This window comes from Kogia breviceps, chromosome 14 (assembly GCF_026419965.1).
Source record: "Kogia breviceps isolate mKogBre1 chromosome 14, mKogBre1 haplotype 1, whole genome shotgun sequence".
NCBI classification, from domain to species: Eukaryota; Metazoa; Chordata; class Mammalia; order Artiodactyla; family Physeteridae; genus Kogia; species Kogia breviceps.
In genome coordinates this window covers 80,877,017-80,900,796 of record NC_081323.1, presented here as the reverse complement: position 1 = coordinate 80,900,796, position 23,780 = coordinate 80,877,017, and the positions used below count along the sequence as shown (strand labels likewise).

Sequence of the window (23,780 nt, the reverse complement as noted above, 5' to 3'; positions counted from 1 at the left end):
GTGCCTGGCTTTGGGCACTTGGACCTGGACACCAGCTTCTAAGGATTCCTTCTCACCAACCTCACCTCTGTTTGTGTGATAGGTCGCCTGCGGTCAGGACCATAGTCTGTTCCTGACGGATAAAGGAGAAGTGTATTCTTGTGGATGGGGCGCGGATGGGCAAACAGGTAGCGTCCCTTCTACCCCCGCCCCCCTCCCTGAGGGATGGTGCAGCTGCCTTCATCTGACTCTTCCCTCTCCTGTCACTTCCTGGGAATGCTATTCTGTTGTGTCCCCTCCCATCCCCCTCACCCCTGGCTCCCCGGATTGGATAGAGGATTGGAGAGTCCTGAAACAAGTCTGAGTCTTTTAAGAGACAAATGCCGCCTAAAGGGAGCTCGATTTTAACGCATTTGAGAAGAATGTGATTAAGGGAGGGAGGAATGAGGGATAAGGTTTATCATCCTTGTAGATTTTATTTTTCTCTGTTTGATATTGGTCTGAAGGGAGGACCTTAAATTTAAGATTTAAATCTTGTGTAAATCCTCTATAATCCTGCTACCTCATCACATCATCTTTGTTCCTTGACTCATGTTTTCTCCCAAGTCCTTGTTCATATGTGAACATCTTTTATGGTTAATCATAGCAGAGGTGTGATTTTATATGCTTGTTTTATCATTAAATTTACATGAAACATTTTTCCATGTTGGTATAATTTTCAGTTGCAGTTTTTAATATTTGTGTGGTACAGCATCAAACCTTTGTACCATAAGTACATCTATCAGGTCATTACTTATTACCCTGTTGTCAGGAGGCATACTTTTTGGGGGGTGCAGTAGCCATTGGAGATTTGACATTTGTCATGTATAGACGTCTGACTTTTTCTTTCATTTGGATTGTTGCCCTAGATAAATTCCCAGGAGTGGGTCAAAGGATTAGAATATTTTTATTGTTTTCAGAATGTGTTGTTAAATTGCTTTCCAGAAGTTTTTCTAGTTTATATTGCCATCAGCAATGTATAGAAGTATTAATTTAATCATAACCTCTTTAGCAGTGAGTATTGTCAATTTAACTGTTCTAATTTAATTACAATGCCAGTTTTTAAAATGTGCATTTTTTAATCTATAAAGTGGAAGCTTCTTTTTACTTTTTAAAATCTTGGTGTGGGTAAATTTTAAAAATCAGCTTTTTATTCTTATTTTTTTTTGCTGTACGCGGGCCTCTCACTGCTGTGGCCTCTCCCTTTGCGGAGCACAGGCTCCGGACGCGCAGGCTCAGCGGCCATGGCTCACGGGCCCAGCCGCTCCGTGGCATGTGGGACCTTCCCGAACCGGGGCACGAACCCGTGTCCCCTGCATCGGCAGGCGGACTCTCAACCACTGCGCCACCAGGGAAGCCCCTAAAAATCAGCTTCTTATGAAAAAAATGAAATTGTTACATTTTGACAGCATAGACCAAGGAATATGGTGAAAAGTGAAAGTCCCACTCGCTGGAGATAACTGTGGTTAACAGTTTCCTGGTGCTATTCCAGAAGCTCCACTGTCACATGGCCTCACTGCCCTTGCCTGCCAGGCTCGGAGTCCAGCCCCACGAGCCCCCTGCAGCCCGTTCTGGAGCCTGTCCTCCTCTGTGCTGCCACCGTGCCTTTGCACATGCTGTTCCCGTAGCCTAGAATGCTCTTTTGTGCTCTCCTTTTCATCCTGTAGGCCTCAGCTTGAGGTTGTCTCTTCAATGAAGGCTCCCCCGACTATTCTGTCTAAAGCAGTTTCTATCTCAGCATCCTATTTCTTTCATAACCCTTCAACATTTTGAATTACTTTTTTTTTTTTTTATGCTTAAAGGAGGGTATTGGTAGCATTCTGTCAGTGTTTTGTTTTTGTTTTTTTTAGATGTTGGGGGTAGGAGTTTTATTAATTATTTTATTTTATTTTTGCTGTGTTGGGTCTTCGTTTCTGTGCGAGGGCATTCTCTAGTTGTGGCAAGTGGGGGCCACTCTTCATCGCGGTGCATGGGGCTCTCACTATCGCGGCCTCTCTTGTTGCGGAGCACAGGCTCCGGACACGCAGGCTCAGTAGTTGTGGCTCACGGGCCTAGTTGCTCCGCGGCATGTGGGATCCTCCCAGACCAGGGCTCGAACCCGTGTCCCCTGCATTAGCAGGCAGATTCTCAACCATTGCACCACCAGGGAAGCCCTTGAATTACTTTTTTAAAATCTTTTTTATTATATATGGAGTACATAATAACAGGCTTTTGCCTGTTGCCGAGGGGTGCTGCCAGCCTGACACTGCTTTGGGCCCCTTTGAGAAAGCCTGGCGCAAGCACGAGTCTGTGGTTCAGGGTTCTACCTTGGTCTGCTGCCCAGGGGTTACTCTCCATTGCAGTGCTGGTGGTGACATTTGTCCTCTGGGCAAGCCCCGTCTTTTCCTCTGGTCACTGTGTACACCAGTTTGCCAGTTTTGGTTTGTTGTAGTTGGGGGATGGTGTGGGGAGGGGGGCTGAGGTGGCGTGGGCTCTTAGAGATTTCTTTTATGTTCTAGCAAGCCCAGCAAGTGCATTAGGAATTACTTGTTGTAACTTTGGCTTCCCAGTGCGTATGGAAGTTATGTTCACACTACACTGTAATCTATTAAGTGTGCAATAGCATTATGTCTAAAAAATGTACTAAATTAACTAAAAAATACTGCCCCCCAAGTGCCAACCATCATTTGACAATACAGGGTTGCCACAAACCTTCAATCTGTAAAAAATGCAGTATCTGTGAAGTGCAGTAGAACGAGGTGTGCCTGTATGTAATATACAAGGTCTGATAGGTTCATTGTGTGTTGGTGTTTCATCCTGAAAAGGTATGTAACTTGAATCAGACTTAGAAAATATCAAGGCTTTTATTTATTTATTTGTTTGTTTATTGGAATTCTGTTTATTTATTTATTTTGGCTGTGCCGGGTCTTAGTTGCGGCACGAGGGAGCTTCGTTGCTGCACGCAGGGATCTTTGTTGCTGCACGTGGGATCTTTTAGTTGTGGCGTGTGGGATCTTAGTTCCCTGACCAGGGATCGAACCCCGGCCCCCTGTATTGGGAGCACAGAGTCTTAACCACTGGAACACCAGGGAAGTCCCATCAAGGGTTTTAAAAGTAAACAATTACTATGATGGTTTTTCCTCTTCTGAGAGAACATGGAGAAGGAAGTTGTACAGCATGTAGATGAACAGATTAGGATTTTGAGTTGATGTTTGCAAAGTGCTTAAAACTGTGTTTGACACATAGTAAGTCAATGCAAGTGTTTGTTAAAAGAATAAACAATTAAAAGTAACACAGTTTTCCATGTTCCAGGTCTGGGTCACTACAATATCACCAGCACACCCACCAAGCTGGCTGGAGACCTTGCCGGAGTGAACATTGTCCAGGTGGCCACCTACGGGGACTGCTGCCTGGCTGTGTCGGTCGATGGCAACCTCTTCGGGTGGGGGAACTCCGAGTACCTGCAGCTGGCCTCTGTCACGGACTCCACACAGGTATGACCCCATGAGGTCCTCTGTGGCCCAGGGCTGGGGGTTTGGAGATAGAGTGTTAAGGATGTTTAGAAGAGATCCTTCACGAAGGGGTGATGAATAGAGTGCCGTGTAGGCCTCACCTGTGCTATGGCTGCCTCTTCAAGGGGCTGAGTTCTTGGCGATCTTATTGGAGCCTGGAAAGAAAGCTTAGATGTAAAAACCATCATTATCAATACTTCGATGAGATAGTCCTGGTTTAGAGCAGTAGTTTAGGTATGTCTGTGTGCCCTGTCTTGTTCTGAAAGGGATGTGAGGCTGTTTACATAAGGTCCTGTGATGTCACAGTTGGCCTCTTGTTGCTGTCTAGTGTGTGTACCCCCAAATATACAGATCTGAGGTGTGCACCTTGATGAAGACACCTGTGCGGCCCCTAGATCATGCAGTAGGGCATTGGCAGTCCTGCTGGTGGCCTTTCCCTGTCACACCGTCAGTACAGTACAGTAGGGTTTTAAACGTTTTATTAAGGAAAATTCCAAACGTAAGCAAAAAGTAGACCTCACTGCATAATTGATCTCTGCGTGTCTGTCATCCATGTTCAACAATTACCAGCTAATGGCCTGTTCAAAAAAATAGGTAATTTACTGTTTTAAATTGTGTGACTTAGAGGTTTTTAGTATATTCTCAAGGTTATGCAACTGTCCCCACTAATTCCAGAACATTTTCATTCACCCTCCCCACCCTGCTCTCCAAAAAGCCCTACATATACCTAATGGCCAATCTCGTTGCATCTGTAATTCCATCTGCTTCTCTGTCCTGCATTATTTTGAAGCAAATCCTAGACATCATATCCATAAATCAGCATGTATCTCTAAGTGATAAGGACTTAATATCATCAAACTTATGACAGCATACAGAAGGGTTTTAAATATATATTAATAGATAGAGATATGCACAAACGGATAAAGATCAGCTAATTGGATGAAAAAATTCATTCTCTGTGGTCTGACACAGTAGCTAGAAGTGGCTGCAGATTTGGCTCTGAGCTCTCTAGTAGCCAAAACAGAGACGAAAATGTGGTCATTGAAATGATTCATTGTTTCCATAAGATAAACAACAAATAAAATGCTTAGAAGAGGGACTGTGCTTCCGGATAGCAAGGCCTGAGATCAGTGTCTCCCACGGCCTTCCTGTGAGGGCAGATCTAGGGGTCATGTCATCATTATCTGTGCTGCATGACAAAGGACCCCAGCATGTAGTGGCTTAAAACAACACACATTTATTGTCTCACCGTTTCTGTGGGTCAGGAACCTAGGGGTGGCTTAGCTGGGTCTCTGGCTCTGAGTCTCTCAAAGGCTGGTGTCACCTTGGGGTTCACCTTGGGAAGGCCCTGCCTCCAGGCCCGTTCTGGTGGCTGGCAGCAGGGTGTAGGTCCTCGTGGGCTGTTGGCCCTGGGGCCCCAGGTCCTCGCTGGTGCTTGGCCAGCTCACAGTGCTCGTCCAAGCCTTCCTCGGCTCCTTGCCATGCAGGCCTCTCCAAGTGGTGGCTCACAGCGTGGCTTTGGCCGAGCGAGCCAGTGAGGGCGGGAGAGCGCATCGGTGAGATGGAAGCCAGTGCTTTGTAAGTTCATCTTGGCAGCGCTTCCCGCTCACGTTTGCTGGAGTTCTGTTCTTTAGAAGCAAGTCCCTAGGCCTGACTCCCACACACAAGGGCGCAGATTATCCATGGTGTGACTAGCACAGACGGGTCATTTGTTTTGGAAGCAGCCCACCGCATCCATGATTCTTTACGTGGTCCGAGCCTCATCCTGTCCGTGACAACAGTGGTGCGTTTCCAATGGCTCTTTGCTGGAGCGTTTCTCAGCCTTTGCCGAGGGCCCTGTGCCAGAGCCCAGTTGGGTAGAGAAGCTGTGAGAGCCAGGCAGCAGACGCCAGGCCAGGCCAGCAGCCTCGCGTCATCTCGGATCAGTGAGCCCCTTTATTCCTTTGGAGTCATCTTAGGGATTGTTACCCTCCAGCTGTCTCCATTTGCAAGTGACTGAAAAGATTCATGGCTGTCACAGAAGCACTTAAAATCTATCTTGCAAAGTTATTCCTCAGTAGGGGTGCCAAGACCAAATCCTGCTGGACAGCTAAGTTGGCCACGCTTCGCTCTCCCAAGCCCTGAGCCTCGCATCTGTCACTCTGAGCAGAAGTGCCACTTGGCTGCCTCTAGGCGCTGCAAGTTCAGCACATCCCCGGGTGAATTCACGCTCAGCCCGACATCCTGGCCCTTCTGCCTTGTTACCTACATCCACTCACATTCCCCCCTAGAAATCACGTCCCTCTCCCACTTGGAACCCTTACTGCCTCCCTGTTGTGCTTAGGATAGAGACCAAACCCTTACCGTGATCAGCAGCACCCTGCGTGATCTGGTTTCCCTTCTGCCCACCGGCATCTTACAAGTACTCCCCCTTGTCCCCCTGCTTCAGCCACCCTGACCTTGTTTAAGCTCCTGAACGTGCCACACTCACCTTGCTCCCTTTGCACGTCCACGTCGCTGCCTTGGGAGTTCCTTCTCTTCTCCCGTGGCCCGCGCACTCCTCATTGCTCCTCCCTGCGCACCAACCAGATCAGGGTCCCTGACTCTCACGCCAGGGACCCTGCCCTCTCCTTCACTGCACTCAGCGCAGATTCACCCTGTGTTAGTTTCGGCTGACATCTGCCCCCCCACTGGACTACAGTCTGAGAGCGGGGCTGCTTCTCCTGCTCCCTGTCATCTCCCCAGCGCCCAGTTAGAAGCTTAGTGTGTGTACGAGGTTCAGGAGATACATGGGGAGGGAACGAATGAACTGGGGCCTGTCTACTCTGTATGTGAAACAGTCTTTTCAAGTTCTCGCTGGTTTGTCTTCCTAACAGTGTGGACCCTTCCTTTGATTCAGGTGAACGTCCCCCGGCGCTTGCCCTTCTCAGGAGTCGGGCAGGTGAAGCAGGCTGTGAGTGGGGGGACAGGCTGTGCTGTATTGAATGGTGAGACCCTCTTGTAGGCAGTTTGTTGGGAAGCTGTGGGTGGGTTGGGTGAGGAAGGGTTGGTGTCCACTGGATTCAGGCTGTGGTTTTCAGTGTGGGGAGCACGGTTGTGGGAAGATCTAGTTAGTTTAGTTTAGTTAATAGAGGGTGAGGGTGGCATTCTTTTTTTTTTTTTTTTTTTTTTGCGTTACGCGGGCCTCTCACTGTTGTGGCCTCTCCCGTTGCGGAGCACAGGCTCCGGACGCACAGGCCCAGCGGCCATGGCTCACGGGCCCAGCCGCTCCGCGGCATGTGGGATCTTCCCGGACCGGGGCATGAACCTGTGTCCCCTGCATCGGCAGGCGGACTCTCAACCACTGCGCCACCAGGGAAGCCCAAGGGCGACATTCTTGACAGAAGGATAACAGCCATGATTTATAGGTCGACAAACAGCCAGCATAGAGCTGAGTAACTATTGCAAACCTCTGGAGTGGAGGGTGAACTACTGCTTCCTCTCCCTAAGCCTGGGCCGAAGCCCCTAGGCCTGCCTTCTCCAGAAAGGCCGTACCAAGAGCCACGGGCACATAGGGGAAGAGCCTTAGGGTTCAGGTACTGGGAGCCAAGGCCCTGGGATTAAACGTCTGGCACCACGGATGAGTAGTAAACTTTTCATGACCTGAAAATCATTACAAATTTTAGAATCTAGCCAGAAGTTGTGTGTATACTTGGCTTGGTCTTCTGATCCGTGTGAGACGTAGAGCTGTTAGGAAAAGCTGCCCTTCTGAGGCTCTCCTGTGTTCCTGTGGGGTTGGTGGCTGATTTATGGAGTGGCCCCGTGCAGCACACTCAAGATGTAGGATGTTTGTATTGTGAGGTTGGTTAGCTGGCTAGACGTACTCCACAAGCAAGAATTCGAAAGAGGAGAAAAGAAACATTATTTAAAATATCAACGTGTTCTTGCCAAGCAAGAAGAGGGGAAAAAAAAGTCCACGTGGATATAATGCATCTTGGTGGTGTGATTTGAATTTCTAGCGAGGGAGGGCTGCACTTGGTTTGACTTCCTGCCTTGTTTTTACTGTAATCCAGGAGAAGGACATGTTTTCGTCTGGGGCTACGGAATTCTTGGGAAAGGACCAAACCTCATGGAAACTGCCCTTCCAGAAATGATTCCACCCACTCTCTTTGGCTTGACGGAGTTCAACCCAGGAGTCCAGGTTTCCCGCATTCGCTGTGGACTCAGCCACTTCGCCGCCCTCACGAGTAAGTGATCAAGCCCGTGTGGCCCCAAGGCCTTACCGAGCTTCACCCTCTCAGGTTCAGCCCCAAACCCTGGGCTGCTCTCAGTTTCCATCCATCCAGTGGAGTGGCGTCCTTGTGTGGATAATTAGAGCAGCTAATCCAGAAGTTGTTTGGCTTGAGGTGGTCTAATGTGTGTCTCCTTTTCACCCGGGAGGTTTGTTTTCAGTTCATTTGGTTTGTGGTTAGGCTGGCGTTGCAGTGATTTTTCTCAAGCAGACGCAGTCATTGGTGGGAGAGGGGACCCTCGAGTGGGTGGGCTGCTGGAGGAGACTCGCGGAGGTTTGGTACATCGCGGTGGATGAGGAGGAAGTGAGCGTGGGGGGCTTCCTCCCGGTCCCTGGCCAAGCCCGACCCTCCTCCGAGCCAGGAGCGCGGGGCGGCAAGAGGCATACTTGTACGAATGTCCTGTGGTTTTGAGGGGGTAGATGTGCCCGGTTTCTCCAAAATGCTGGCGGGAGTGATCGAAGGGGGGCTGAAATGGAGGTTTTCTCAGAGGGTTGCCCAATTACAAAGCCATGACATACAAAGTTACTCTGCAGACCTCCCGCGTGTCTGTGCTTTTTTATTTATTTATTTTTCTTTGTGGTACACGGGCCTCTCCCGCTGCGGAGCACAGGCTCCGGACGCGCAGGCTCAGCGGCCATGGCTCACGGGCCCAGCCTCTCCGCGGCATGTGGGATCTTCCCGGACTGGGGCACGGACCCGTGTCCCCTGCATCGGCAGGCGGACTCTCAACCACTGCGCCACCAGGGAAGCCCTGTCTGCGCTTCTTGATTACAGCTCTCATCCCACAACCACGGCTGTCAGTTCAATTTGCTCCTCGTTTGTTGACTTGAATAGTGAGACGGAACTAAATGTCATTTTGTGATTCTCAAGTAAATTCACTTTTTCCTTGCAATTTAAAGACCGTTTTGTCTCCCGGCAAGCCGTTGTTTCCTTTAGAAACATCTGGGCCGGGACAGTCAGTTTGGGTCGCCCTCGTCTGCGTTCCCTGGCCTCATGCTGACGTGAGGACTGCTCCAGACGAGCACGCCGTTGCGGAGTCCTCACTACCGTTCAGTCACTGTCTGCGTTTCAGGCTTTGGGGCTCGAGCGGCTGCAGCGTGGGCCGCTGTGGTGTTGTGGGGGTGCTGTCTGTGTGCTGAGGGCCTGGGCGGCAGCGGTGGAGGGCCCCTCACACCCCTCACGCAGGGTCAGCCACCTTCATCTGCAGATGCGTCTGTGTCACGTTGGCATTTTAAAGCTATTTTGATGTAGCAGGTAGAGTCAGTGTGGGCGAATTCTGGAGGTAACAGTAACCTATTTCCTCAATGTTTAAGGCTTAAACTATGTGCAAAGTCATGTACTTGGAAACCCGTACGAAGCCTTTGACTAGGGTAGATTGCTTTGTCTGCTGTCGTGCCGTGCGGCTGTTTGGCGTCACACTGAAATGAGATCCTACCTAGATTTCCCCCAAGACCCAACAGCCACCCTTCAAGTGCCAGTGACTGGCCCTCAGTAGAGGGAGCCTCAGAGCCGGGGTTCCTCTGGTTTGCCCTGAGGTCTGCTAACACGGCGGGGGCCAGACTGAATTGTTCTGTTAAACACAGCCTCTGAGGTGGAAGGGCGAGGACGGCAGCAAGACCCGAGGCTCTGACAGCGCGTCACAGAAGGATCCCCTATTTAATCAGCCGGTTCGTCGCGGTCCCAGCTCCTCCGTGTCTTCCCTTCTTCCCGGGACCACAGCCGTCTGCCAGAGGGGGCTGGTAAAGGGGGCCTCCGTGCCGACGGCGCCCCAGGCTGGTGTGGACGCAAGTCTGCACTGAGGGCCCTGCCCAGTCTGAGGGTCCGTCCTGGAGCTGGCGTTCCCAGAGCCCCAGTCTGGACTCAGTCTCCTGGCCTCCCCCTGCAGCACCCTGCCTGTCCTTTTCCTTCATGGCACTGCTTACAATTTGCATTTGTTGGTTTAATCATTTGTTTAATTTTCGCTCTTCAACTAGCTCCAGCCCCACGAGGACAGGAACATGCGCGTCAGTCCCCATTGCTGTCCCAGCTCCTAGCACACAGATGTGCACTCGACCCAAAGAGGCACCCAGTCACCGTGTGTCACTTGACCAAATGCTCCTGAGATGTGGAGACCCAGACAAGAAATGACAGATTGTCCCACTTCTCACGCTGTCAGAGTGTGACCGGGATTTGAGGACACTGAGATTTCAGGATTTGTGGAGCGCAGGGTTTGGTTGGACATACTGAGCGATAGGGGGTGTGTGTAAGGGCCGCACAGAGCGGGCCGCGTGCAGGAGCGCCTGGGCCCACCTCCAGGCATGTGTCCATCTCCCATGAGAGGGACACAGCATGAACCTGGGCTGGGACATGTTTCTGGTATGGGGATGGTACCGTATATGGGTCCCTCTAGAAGAAAGCATTAATGCCTGGGAGAAATTGAAGTTTAACTTTGATCTTTTTGTACCTGGTTCTAGAAAGCCTATTCTCATGACCCTTCCTCCTCTTGGAGACTTGCCCTTGGCCTCAAGCCCCAACCAAGCCATTTCTCTTTATTTGCAGACAGAGGAGAGCTGTTTGTGTGGGGCAAGAACATCCGAGGGTGCCTGGGAATCGGTCGCCTGGAAGACCAGTACTTCCCATGGAGGGTAAGGCTGGGCCGGGCGGGTGTGAGGGCGGCGGGCCCGCAGAGCAGACTCACCCGATGCAGCAGCCTGGCCAGCGCCGGGTCGCCGGGCTTCCGGTCCCTGTGGTGCCTGTAAGAAGCCTCCTCGGAGGCTGGCCTCGGGCACGTGGGTGCCTCGGGGCTCCGAGAGGGTTGAGATGAAGAAGTTGATGCGCCAGGGGTTGTTTACAGAGGCCTGTGGAGAGGAATGTTATACAGCGAATTTAAAAGAAAGCGGGATGTTTAAGTGCCTTACCACAGCCATCAGAGTGAAACATGAAGGCTTTTCTGAGGGGAGGATGCAATTACACAAAAAGGCTCATTTCAAAATTAAAGGGGAAGAGGGTTCCTTCTTAAGTTGTAGTTTACCTTAGTGTCATTTACTAAGTCAGTTCTTTAAGTTCAAAAAAAAAAAGCCAAAAAAAGCCTATTTTTTTGAATACAGAACATATAGATTTTGTACCACAGTACAAAATGTATCGTGAAAAATAAGTCTGCTCTCTCTTGTCCCAGAGGCAGCCACTGGTTCTGGTTTCATCGTTCCCTTCCAGAGATAGTCTCTGTGTAGAGGAGCAGGCGCTTGTGTGTGTGCACTTGCATGTGTTCACGTGTGTACGTGCCTAAGTGTTTTCTTTGAAGGTTAAGTTTTAACGTGTTTTGAGGTTGTGTAAAGCATTTTTTAAAACACACACGTAAAAATGCAAAAGAAATGTGTAATTAAAAAAAAAAAAACAAGGGGGACTTCCCTGGTGGCGCAGTGGTTAAGAATCTGCCTGCCAATGCAGGGGACACGGGTTCGAGCCCTGGTCCGGGAAGATCCCACATGCTGTGGAGCAACTAAGCCCGTGTGCCACAACTACTGAGCCTGCGCTCTAGAGCCTGTGCTCTGCAATGAGGTAAGCCACCGCGGTGAGAAGCCTGTGCACCGCAACGAAGAGTAGCCCCTAATCGCTGCAACTAGAGAAAGCCTACGCGCAGCAACAAAGACCCAACACAGCCATAAAGGAAGGAAGGAAAGAAGGAGAAAGAAAGAAAAGGATTTATCAGTCAAAAACCCAGAGAAAATGTTTCAAGGCACTTACTTTGGTATTTTAGGGGCTCTTTCTCTCAGCACTCCCCTTGGCTGCTGGCTCTCCTGGCTCCCCTGAGCTCGGCAGGCCCTGACTTCGGTGCTTTCTCTAACAGAACACGTCAAAAGGGAGACTTTAAACTTGTTGGAAAAAAGTTGTTCCCAGCCTGGTGCTGACCTGTTTGTTCCCTGGGGACCCCAGGCCGGGTGAGGAAAGGCATGGCGGCGGGTGGACAGTGGGCGGCAGCTCAGGGAACCCCGAGCAGGTAGAATCCTGCTCGTTCTCGTGGGAGCTTCTCGCAGCGCTCTCTTTAACACCCCCCGCCCCCGCAAGGGACTTCCTTCTGAGGGGCAGCTGGGGAAATGGCCAAGCACGTGGGTTTTGAATGAATGCCCGTTGTGACTAGGGGCTCCCCACCTGCCTTCATGTCCTCCCAATTAGAGCGAAGATCAGCTGTGAAATCAGGTTTGAGAGCGTTTTCGTTGTCCAAGTGGCCGGGCCAGGCTTGGCCTCCGCGGTGGAGTGGCAGGCCTGGGGGCAGACGCCCCACTGTTCAGGCCGGACCCCTGCACTGAACGTCCCTCTGAAGCGTCGTCCCCGGCCTCCGTGCCATCCGGGAAAGGGCACGCTGGTCTGTTCCCATGACACTTACTGTCATGCCCCACGCCACTGTCTCCCTGTGTGTCTGTGGAGCTCCTTCGCCCCTTGTCACCTTGCGGTCGGGCTTGGGAGGGTGGCGCTGAGGTCCATGCAGCTCCAAGATGCGAGGCTGGGCTCTGGGAGAGTGGTGGGGACAGGAACCAGCTGCTTGATCAGCTACGTTGGAGTCCTTAAAGGTTAGTCTCTTGTTGGGTAGTGGGACCTTTCTCCAGTCTGTTCTGTTGTCTCACTTAAAAAAAAAATTGCAGGTGATTTTTATTCCTTAAACACTATTTTCTTATTAATCTTAAGTAGGGGATATGTTACATCATTTAAAAAGTATTCCAAGAAAGAAAAAAAAGAGTAAAGCCATATCTGTAGCTCCTACAGTGGTATTAACTAGTTATTCTTAGACTTACAGAGCCTGGGCTTTTCTGATGATTCGTAGGCCTAGGAACCTCTGACATCTGACATCTGAGTCACCTGATTGAAACCTCTCCTTCCGGAAGCTGTCCAGGGTGTTTTCCTCCTTCACATTGATGCTCAGATCTCAGAGAGGTTCAGTGATTTCTTTAAGGTCACACACCTAGTAAGAAGCGGAGGACTTCCCTGGTGGCTCAGTGATTAAGAATCTGCCTGCCCGTGCAGGGGACGGGTTTGAGCCCTGGTCTGGCAAGATCCCACATGCTGCAGAGCAACTAAGCCCATGTGCCACAACCACTAAGCCTCTGCTCTAGAGTCTGTGAGCCACAGCTACTGAGCTCACATGCCACAACTACTGAAACCCGCACGCCTAGAACCCGTGCTCCGCAACAAGAGAAGCCACCACAGTGAGAAGCCTGTGCACCACAATGAAGAGTAGCCCCCGCTCGCCGCAACTAGAGAAAACCCACGTGCAGCAACGAAGACCCAACGCAGCAAAAAATAAATAAATAAATGTATTAAGAAAAAAAAAAAAAAAAAAGCAGAGCCAAGAATCAGACTCAGAATTTCTGACTTTAAGATGTCACCATGTTCCCCCTCCTCTGTGAGGGCCTGAGCTGGGCTCCCCTGGAGTCCCCGCGGTGGAGGGAGGGCGAGGCGGAGGTGGGGACCCTCTGCCCGATGGCTGCCCTGCAGGCCTGGGAACAGGACACTGGGGAGAGCTTTTGAGTGGCCCCACGCCCACCCAGACCATGCCCTCACTTTGCATCGCACATGACCGCCATTCTCAGTTCCCAGGGGCTGGTGCTTTGCACCGTCTCTCATCCTCAGAACAGCCTGTGAAGGTTGGGCTGCCCCCCAGCCTGCACCCGTGCACACTGACTTCAGGATTCGAAGTCGCTGGCCCAGTCTCTCAGCTGCGCAGTGGGTGGGCCGCGATGTGAACTCGGTGCTCTGAGTGCAGACTATGCTTCCCCGTTGCCGTGCGCCTCTCTGGCGGGGCTTGGGTTGGAGCACAAACTGGGAACCCTCTGCCTCCCGGGCCTCTTTCTTACCTGGCTGCTTCAGGAGCCGCAGGCCCCTGGTGGTTCGGACACCCCAGGGGAGGGTGCGCCGCAGGGGCTGGGCCTCCTTGCAGGCTGGGCCTTTCCCCTCCGGGGTGTGGCCTGGCTTCTGGGCGCTGGGCAGGGCGTCTTGGGTGCGGCGAGTGGGGACACGGCAAGTCCGGTGGCCGGATCACAGCTGGCCCAGAGCTGCTCCTCTGCCTTCCTGTGCCCTTCACCTGGTGGGTGTGTGTCTTGGGGACCCGTCCTTGTGCAGAGAGCTGCTCCTACACCGGTTCCGCTCAGACTTTTCAGTCACCCAGGCCAAATATGCTTCGTTTTCTGGACTGTTTGCCTTTGCAACAAGGTGAGTGTGAATTAGTTTAGAATAGAAACTCCTTCTGACCCTGATGAGGCCACAAAGAAAACGTGGCCGAGGGCAGCATTCTCTTGGACACCTCAGTTCAGAGGCTAGCTCCGAGAGGCAGCTGGCCGGGGGGCTGGGGCCCCGGGAGCCACCTGCTGCTCCCCAGGGAGGCCCCTGGGGCCAGCGCCAGCCGTGACCGTCGTCCCGGCGAGTCGGCCAAGGCGAGGCTCTGCTTTGGGTTCTGATGGTCACAGCCCTTGGGGAGCAGGACAGAGGTGCCTAAGTGGGACAGCTCGGCCGAGGTCAGCGCGGAGAGTGGCCTTTCCTGGGGCAGGTCGATAAAGGTGCTCTCGTGGCCCGGGGAGGTTGCTAGGAGCTCGCCTGGCCTGGTCACCCAAGGCAGCGTGTTTTCTTCTGCTTCTGTGGCCAGCCTGGAACGCTTTCTGCAGCTCTGGGCCTTTGCAATGAGCTGAGGGCACCGCTGCATGTTTGTTCAGTGATTTCTGCAACGGGTTTTGCTGAAGGCGTTTGTTTAGGGGCGGGTGAGTAGCACGACTTGGTTACTAGCATGGTTACTAGCATCCGTTTACCTTGCGGCCGGGAGACCCTAATGGACTTGCCTCTGAACGGCTGACGTTGCTGCCTGTGGGCTTTTAGGGCGGGCCATCTGGACGAGGCCTTTCCCAACTCTGAAGCTCGGTAAACCTCGCAGGCTGTTGCAGACCCCTCTCCAGCTGCCCCGCTGCGCACTGCCGCTGGGGACGGATGGCAGGATTCGGATCCGGTCAGAAGAGCAGCGTCAGCGTCCTGGCAGGGGCCGAGGAGGAGGTGGTGCGGGTGCTGTCTTAGAAATTGCTCCCTAAGAAGACACGACACTCGCACCGGCTTTCTGCGCCTAGAATCTCTGGAAAGACAAGAAGCCAGTTAAAAGTAGTTTCCGGTTCAGAGGGAAGGTGGGGAGCAGGGCATGTGATGACAGGGTGGCGTTCAAAGGTATTTAATACCTTGTCTTCTTTTCTGCTGAATGTCATTTTATATCGTAGCCACGTGGCTCTCACCTATTCAAAGTAATAATAGCAACATTTATAATACAACAAGAAGAGAAAGGAAAGTGCCCCTCTCCTGGAGAACTGGGTGGCTGTGGGCACCTGTGGGCACCATGGAGTTTGGAGGGAGGGGGGTCCATCTCCACGGCCCAGCTGTGGGGCAATGAGAGTCACCTTCAAGGCCAGCAGGCTGGAGCCTCCACACCCGCACGAGGCTGTCCGCACGTCACCTGGAGGGTTGGGCCTGCCTGTGTTGAAGTGGTGTCAGTGTGGGTGGCAGTGTCGATAGGGCTGCCAGCCGGGCCTCTGGCACCTTCTGAGACGCAGTAAACCCCCCTCCTCCGGGGTGCACAGGACCTGTGAGCAGCCTGCCTGGGTCTGGAGCTGACGGGTAGAGCGGGTGAAGACGCTGGGCTGGGTGGCCTCCTTCCCGCAGTGGACCCTGAGGGCGGGGCAGGGCAGGGCAGGGCGGTTTCTGGAGCTGCTCCAGGGAGCTGTCTGGTGACCCCTGGAAGGGTCACTGACCAGCTGGCTTGAGCGCAGGTTGACCTCTGGGGAGTCACGCTCGTGGGGAACGGCCTCTGGGGGGTGTGCATGTCCCGGGACGGTGCATGCAGGGTCTGTGCGCGCGCCCAGGGCGGCCTCTCGGGGCGTGCTGCCCGGGTCTGGGTGGGGAGTCAGGACGGCCCTTCCCACGGTGGGTGCATCAACCCTTCCCAGCAGACCTGCCGGGTGGGTGTAAGCACCCCGTTTTCCAGGTGAGGGAGCCGAGGCTTAGAGCGGTTAGGTCACCTACCCAGAGCAGAGCCAGGGTCAGGCCCTTGATCGGCCACCACCAGGCCATCTGTCCTCACGGCGTGCTGGGTCTTGTTTGTTCAGGTGACGATGCCTGGGGAGCCTGTAGATGTGGCGTGCGGTGTGGATCACATGGTGACCCTGGCCAAGTCCTTCATCTGAACCTCCTCCCCGGCCCGCTCGAGCCAGGCCTCGGCCTCAGGACCGCTTGGACCGCGCAGCAGAGGCAGCCGCTGGGGCTGTGGATGGGGCCCGAGGGGGTCGGGGCCCTCCGTGTGGTGTGCCGCGCTCTCCGGCAGCCCGGGGCGGCACGACTGGAGGTGCCGGGACGGGTTCCCCCCTCCTGCCGAGGGCGAGACGTGCTGCACTCGGCACAGATGCTGCCGTTATCGGCCGAGCCCCGGGGGTGTGTGGCCCCGGTGGGGCCAGGATGATCTGCTCATCTCGGCTCCTTCTGGGGAACACACAACGGCTTCTGGTGCCACGTCTGGTCTTTGGAGAGCTTAGCCTGCTCAGCCGTGTCTGCTTGCTGCTGGGACACCAGCCAAAACCCCTTGCACTGGGGTTCTCCCTGGAAATGCCCGTGGGCGCCAGCCCAGGACCCTGTGGGCCCACAGCTCTCAGCAGCCTTGTGACCATTCTTACTGCCTGGCTTAGAAGACTTGACAAGCCCCCTCGGGAAGAAGAGCGAGGCCAGATTCTTGTGGGCCGATGGCTCTGAGCACATCCTGCGAAAGCTTGGCTGCAGCACTAGCCTTGTGGAAGGAAAATTCAGAAACAGTGACAAACATTTGCATTAGTAGTGTAACTTGTTTTCTTTAAAAACGTCTTTTAAAAATCTCTTTTGGAATAAAGTCTATTTTCTGCTTTTTCGTTTTTAAGAACTGGAGAGGCCTTTTTATTTTAACCTGATCATTTAGATATTAGCTTTCAAAACAAGGCTTTTGGTAAAGAGGCAACTAGAAACCAGTGAAAAATACTCCAGAAGACAGTCCTACTGGAAAACTGTTTTGTTTTCTGACCAGAGTCTGCTCCCACAGTGCAGTTGGGAGAAAATGATTTAGTATAAAACCAACTGGGCAGTCATGTCGCAAAGCAGGCTCTCGCTCACGGTTTGCCTACATCCCCCATCTCTGTTCATTCACTCAACAAACACTGAACTGTTGTACCCCGTACTTGTCAGGCACCGTTGATCCCACTGGGTCACGTGGTGGCGAACAGAATCCCTGTAAGCAGGTGTCATGACACTTACATCCGAGGAGGCAAAACAGACAGTCAAGCAAAATGCAAAGTGCATTAGGTGGTTGCGTGGGCTGTGGAGGAAAAGCCGGAGAGGGACAGGTGGTGCCGAGGGCGGCGGTTCAAAGCAGAGCCGTCACCGACCCGACGTCCTCGCTGCGACCTGAGGCAGTGCGAACCAGCCAGGCGGTGTCCGGGGCAGCGGCCCTGGGACCCCTCACCTGGGCTCCTACCACCTCCACTTCTCTGTAGGGGAACCAGTTCTTACGTTTATTACAGCAAAGTTTTTCCATAAACTTGAAACAGAAATTGAAAACCACGTGTCATTTTCCTTCCTGGAGCTTCTAGTTGGGCTGAGGACCATGTCACCCCAGTGCTGAGGGGCGGTAATCCATCCTCAGGGAGATACACGCCTTGAAGCACATGCTGATTTGAGGAGGGTGGTGTCCCCGAAGGGCAGGCCCTGACTCAGATCCAGTAACTCCTTCCACCTTGGACACAGCACCCAGGGTACATTAAGGGACAGCTTTGGATTTGTCTTCAAACCCAGTGTCGGGACTTCCCTGGAGGTCCAGTGGTTGAGACTTCGCCTTCCAATGCAGGGGGTGCAGGTTCGATCCCTGTGGGGAGCTAAGATCCCACATGCCTCACGGCCAAGAAACCAAAACATAAAACACATGCAGCATTGTAACAAAGTCAATGAAGACTTTAAAAATGATCCACATAAAAAAAAAAAAAAATCCCCCAAAACCCCCCCAAACCTAGTGTCTCCCAGTGGGGTCTGTGCCCTTTGTGGCGATGGGTTCCCAGCTGGAGCGCATCTGCCGGGTCCTTCCCATGGCTGTCCTCTGTGCTCGTGTCCCTTCTCAGCTTTTGTCCTGTTGTTTCCAGCCTCTCCCAGCATTTAACACAGAGGCCTTCTACACCATTGGCTCACCTGCTGTGATTTCTCATTTGGTTCCTGTGAAGGGTCAGCGTTTCAGGCTCCGGGCTCCTCTCATGTTATCGAGTGCATGGATGACACCCTGGGTGAAGCGGCCGCGGGCGCCTCCGATGCGACCTCTCTTCTCGCACACACTCAGACGCCGTCCGTTCACAGATGTTGGGGCCAGTGCAGAGCCCTGAGAAGGCAGAGGGACTCCACCACCATTTTGGTGAGTGGACAGTCCCTTCCAAGGCACTTGGGTCTCCGCCTTGCGTCCCCTGAGCCCCTGGCGGACGTGCAGGCTGCCACTTCATAACGATTCTGGGGGAGGGACGGCTCTCACTGTGCAGAACCTGAAATCGGCTAACAGAAGACGCGGCTCGCCGCTCGCCAGGTCAGCCCTGACACACTCAGAGTCCTGTCACGACCACGCTCGTCCCCTGAATACATGGTTGCCCGTAACAAGTGCCCAGACACTCATGCGCTTGCTGTGTTCTGTGCGACAGTCGGATGCTGAGAACCACACGGTCGAAACGGTGCTGACTTGGCCCAGCAGGTGACGGCCTGGCCGCGCGCCCGGCTACCCTGGCCCAGGGTGAAAGCTCGGGCTGCGTCCGTGAAGATCGATACTGTTCTCCTGTGTGACGCCCGGTCCCAGCACCTCCCGACCAGCAACAAGAGCGACTCAAACTGTCCCGTGGGCTATTCTTTTTTATCAGAACTGATCAGCTGCCTCGTGTGGTGTGACGTACAGACAGACCTTGGGGGCAGCACCCAGCACAGGCCCGGCCCTGTGAGACAGCCATTGTCCCAGCGCCTGCCCAGCCCTGGACTGACCCCCAGGAACTTATCCCCTCCCCCGAAAGCCCCATACCTGCCTTTCTCTCTCCCAGGATGCATTAGCAGCCACCCCCAGAGACTCACATTGCGCCGATCGAGAAATCCCGGCCTTTCTTCCCCACGAACCTTGCTAGGTAGCCCGGAGCAACCGCAGGCCAGATTAAGCTTGAGCTGAGACAATGTTCGGAGTCCTTCTAAGAGGTATTTTCTCAGATTTGGGGCCACACTGAGGTGCGTGCTCAGCAGTCGCATTTAGAAGGATAAATCCAGATACCGTGGTCACCTCCTCAAACCAGGAGTCCACTGTCTGGCCAGGGAGGCAAACAGGTGGGATGTAGCTGGTGGGGGCGGGGATGGCCCACGGGGCTGGAGAGCAGAGCAGCTAAATCTTGCCATCGTTCTGGTAGCCTGGTGGCAGCACAAGTGCCAGGAGACCAGGGAGTAGAGGACATGAAGCCATGCCCATCAGAAAATGCCCTGTTTGACAAATGAGACCTCATCAGACTTGAAAGCTTTTGCACAGCAAAGGAAACCATCCGCAAAACAAAAAGACAGCCTACGGAATGGAGAAGATATTTGCAAACGATGGGACTGACGGGTTAATAGCTAAAATATACAGACAGCTCATACGACTCAATAAAAAACAAAAAAACAACCCAATCAAAAAAATGAGACCTAGATAGTTGTTTCTCCAAAGAAGACATACAGACGGCCATCAGGCACATGAAAAGCTGCTCAACATCGCCAATTATTAAAGCAGTGCCAATCAAAACCACAATAAGGTATCATCTCACCCCGGTCAAAATGGCCAGCATCAAAATGTCTACAAATAACACTGGAGAGGATGTGGAAAAAAGAAAATCCTTGTACACTGTTGGCAGGAATGTAAATTGGTGCAGCCACAGTATGGACGTTCCTTAAAAAACTAAAAGTAGGGACTTCCCTGGTGGCGCAGTGGTTAAGAATCCACCTGCCAATGCAGGAGACACGGGTTCGAGCCCTGGTCCGGGAAGATCCCACGTGCTGTGGAGCAACTGAGCCCGTGCGCCACAACTACTGAGCCTGTGCTCTAGAGCCTGCGAGCCACAACTACTGAAGCTCGTGTGCCTAGAAGCCCATGCTCTGTGACAAGAGAAGCCACTACAATGAGAAGCCTGTGCACCACAACGAAAAGTAGCCCCAGCTTGCCGAAATTAGAGAAAGCCCGCGCACAGCAATGAAGACGCAATGCAGCCCCACCCCCCCGCCCCCGCCAAAAACCAAACAAAAACAAAAAAAACCTAAAAGCAGAACTACCACATGATCCAGCAACTCCACTCCACTCCTGGGAAAATGTCCAGAAAAAACAAAAACACTAATTTGAAAAGATATATGCACCCCAGTGTTCATAGCAGCACTACTTATAATAGCCCAGACATGAAAATGACTCAAGGGTCTGTCAACAGATAATTGGTTTAAGAAGGTGTGGTGTGTATACACACACACACACACACACACGAATATTACTGAGCCATAAAGAATGAAATATTGCAGCAACACAGATGGACTTGGAGGGTATTATGCTAAGTGAAATAAGTCAGAGAACGACAAAAGCTGTATGATATCACTTATATGTAGAATCTAAAAAATAATACAAATGAAGCTATATACGAAACAGAAACAGACTCATAGACATAGAGAACAAACTCCTGGTTACCAAAGGGGAAAGGGAGGGAGGGAGGGATAAATTAGGAGTATGGGATTAACAGATATACGCTACTACACATGAAATGGATAAGCAACAAGGATTTACTGTATAACACAGGGAACTATATTCAATATCTTACAATAACCTATAATGGAAAATAATCTGAAAAAACATACAAGTTAATCACTTCCCTGTACACCTGAAACTAACACAATATTGTAAATCAACTACACTTCAATTAGGAAAAAAGAAAAAAGAAAATGCCCCATTTGAGTCTACGCTTGGAGACAAAAACTGACCTTAAGCTGTTCCATAGCTGCCGTTGACCTTCATTCCAGTGGGGGAATGTTGAAGAAGAAGCAGAGGCTGATTGGGTACATTCTCCGGAGCACCCTCCGTATGCCAGGACCTGCCAGTGCTTGGGATGCGGCAATAAGAAGGATCCTGGCAGGGACACTGGGGCTGACTCTGCCCCTCAGCAGTCTGGCCTCGGAATGGAGGAAAGCAGGATGAGGCCCCTGCCCCGCAGAGCAGCCGAAGGAGGCCGTGTTCTCCATGGGGACTTTGGGATTCCTTTAGGCAGATTCTACCCCTTAACCCTGGCCTTCTCAACCTCAGCTGTGTAACGGAATCATGTGGGGATGGTTTTGTTTTGTTCCTGATACACATTTTGTTTATTCATTCATCAGTTGATGGATATTTGGGTTGGTTCCACTTTGGGGCTGCTGTGGATAATGCCAAAACATTCATGTACACGTTTCACATTAGCCCAGAGTTTGATTTTTGGGGAACATTCCCATACAAGTTTGTGGGTGAACGTTTTCAGTTTTCTTGGGTAGATACTTCGGATTGGGATTGCTGGGTCCTTCATTTAAATTTTAAGTTTTGACACCTGTATTGTGGAATCCACAGCACACCGTAATACTGGGTTCCTAGACACTATCTATTTCCCGGAATACAACTCGCGATGCTACCTACAGGCCTGTTAGGGGGTCTCTGTTCACTTCTCCTCAGCTCTCTCTACTCAGGACCCTCTCAGTGCCCGGTGCTTATTAGTGTGGGGAGATGGGCTGCAGTCCAGCTGATGACTGCCAGGGCTTCCCGCTGGTCCAGCTCAGGTGGACGGCTCCTGGAGAACATCTCAAACGAGATGCTCCAAGACCAGCTTTTGCAAGGTGAAGACCTCTGTGGTCTTCCTACTCCTTTATGCTACCCTCCACTGTGTTTATAGGAACTTTCTTTAACCATCAAGGGATGTTAGATTAACTCACATTTTCTTGGCCGTCCTTCCTGCTATGCATTCACACTTCTCTACCACATTCATTAAAAAAAAAAAAAATTGAGATGTGAGTCATATACCGTAAAACCATTTTAAAGTGTACAATTCAGTGGTTTTAGCCTATTATCTGTGTGGTGCAACCGTCACCACGCTCTCACTCCACACTCACTTTGGAGAGCTAGTTTTCACCATCATGAGCCCCTGCTTCCCCACCAGCTGAATAAAACCAAGGGGAGGCAAAGTGACTACAGAGTGTGCTCTTTCCTTCTGTGGCCCTGCATTCTTTTTATTACTCTTTTAAAAACTTCTATTTATTTATTTTATGCCACACCACACAGCATGTGGAATCCTAGTTCCCTGACCAGGTATCGAACCCTCACCCCCTGCATCCCTGAATTGGAAGCATGGGGTCTTTAACCACTGGACTGCCAGGGAAGTCCCCTTTTTATTACTTTTTAAGAGCGGGTTGGGGAGCTTTAAAAACTATACTGAAGCCAAGATGAGTTGAATCAGACTCTTTGGGGTAGAGTCCTGGCACAGGTAACTCTCCCCACTCTCCAGGGGAGTCTAATGTGCTGGGGTAAGAACCCTGCCAAGATGCAGCCAAAGCTGCTCCCACGAGGAATTATGCCCTGGCTGGGGGAAGGGCACAATCATGGATCAGAAGGTGGGACGCCAGCCAGTCCTCTACATCTGTGATGCCCCCCGCCATTCCTGACTGCACTGCGAAGGCCCTTGAGTTGGCCAGGGTCATCTCTCCTGAGAAATGAGGCCAGGATCCTGGCTGCCGCCTTTCCTCCTCCTATCAGCCATATTCAATAACCCAGACTCACCATTCAGATGCTAAGTTTGGTCTCCTGCATGAAGTCTTCCTTCGCTCCCCATGGTCTGTAGCAGACTGTGAGGCCCCCAGCTGGCCTGAGAACCCACCTTGCATTTCAGCCTCATTTCTACCAGCCCCGTCCATTTCCTCCCTCTCCCACCTTGCTTCTCCATTCCAGCTACGCTGCCCTCTAGGCCCTCTGCGCCTTTGCTGTTCCACTTGGGTCCCCCTGCCTTACCAAGCTCGACCCTAACGTCCTGGCTTCTTGTTCCTCCTACTGCCGGACAGTGGTCATGGCCCCAGGGCACAGCATCCCCTTGTGGTGGAGCCTGGCACTGCAATCCCTGGGAGAGCCTGTTTTCACATCTTTACACCTCCTGGAGCAACTCAGGCGCAGGGGCCACAGCAGCGTCATCTGGGTCTCCAGCCCCTGGCACAAGGTCTGGCACCACCCTAGAGACAGTGAACATGAGTGAGTGGTGGGAAAAGGAGGCCTTTGCTACTGTTTTGGGCAATCAAGAGTGCCCACCCATGGTGTGGCTCCAGTGCGATATGTGAAGGGTTGAGGGGGTGTTTAGTCTGCAAACCCCAGAAAGGCAAGCCTTCACAGCAGCCAGAGCTTTCTTGGACTTGGGGTGGTGAGTGAGTGCTTTAGCTCCCATCTTCTCTCCCTTCCGTCTCCAGGGCTGCTTCTCCTGTGAGGCAGGGGTGAGGGGATGGTGGGGCCCCATGTAGGCAGAGCCCTGCCCTGCCCTGCTCACATCTGCCCTCCATGGAAAACATCAAAGAGGGGTGCGGTGAAGGGTGTCCAAGGTCCAGGACCTGCTGGTCTCAGGCCTCCTTCTTGCCTGGGCAGTCCCAGCATCCACCTGCCAAGGGGGCAGGAGCTTAACCCCAGAGCGCTTGTGGGAGGGACGCCAAGCACCGTGCCCTCCCTCCTGCCCCCAGGGTGTCTAATCTGGAGGCATCAGCTCCTGGGCTTCCAGCACCAAGAAACCTTTCCTGGGGGTGTGACATTCACAGCAGGGTTCCAGCCCCTGATCCTTCCCCTGCCACCACCAAGGTCCTATCCTGCTCCAGGGGTCCCCGGTCCCCCAGGCCCACCTCTGCCACAGATTTGGGGAGGAATGGTGAGTGTAGAAGCCAGTTTCCAAAGTGGCCCCAAGGTTACCTTGACCTCTTGGTTTTCACACCCTTGTGTGGT

General features: G+C 52.5%; 1 protein-coding gene and 1 long non-coding RNA gene across 10 annotated transcripts in view; one reads left to right on the top strand and one right to left on the bottom strand.

Moving 5' to 3' along the window:
• Nucleotides 1-23,780, top strand: part of RCC1L (RCC1 like) — a 43,479-nt gene that overhangs the window by 19,270 nt on the left and 429 nt on the right. For 2 of the 9 annotated variants that reach the window (XM_059038406.2, XM_067013352.1), the window contains exons 6-10: nt 83-167; nt 3,310-3,491; nt 6,388-6,475; nt 7,541-7,714; nt 10,298-10,383. In XM_059038406.2, the coding sequence (XP_058894389.1) occupies nt 83-167; nt 3,310-3,491; nt 6,388-6,475; nt 7,541-7,714; nt 10,298-10,383 (615 nt within the window). Of the gene's footprint in view, nt 1-82; nt 168-3,309; nt 3,492-6,387; nt 6,476-7,540; nt 7,715-10,297; nt 10,384-12,557; nt 13,971-14,654; nt 14,936-15,867; nt 16,668-23,780 lie in introns of those variants that run through there. The other 7 variants (XM_067013350.1, XM_067013348.1, XR_010836565.1 and 4 more) reach the window with 6 other exon arrangements.
• LOC131741452 (uncharacterized) lies at nt 2,843-23,778 on the bottom strand. The gene is made up of 16 exons (XR_010836566.1): nt 23,338-23,778; nt 22,815-23,029; nt 20,774-21,785; nt 15,785-19,264; nt 15,091-15,430; nt 14,947-15,000; nt 14,533-14,846; nt 13,588-13,930; nt 12,529-12,695; nt 11,888-12,359; nt 11,483-11,578; nt 10,437-10,596; nt 5,980-6,062; nt 4,759-5,504; nt 3,611-3,664; nt 2,843-3,524 (listed from the first exon to the last, which is right to left on the bottom strand). It is a non-coding gene; the product is annotated as an uncharacterized lncRNA (long non-coding RNA).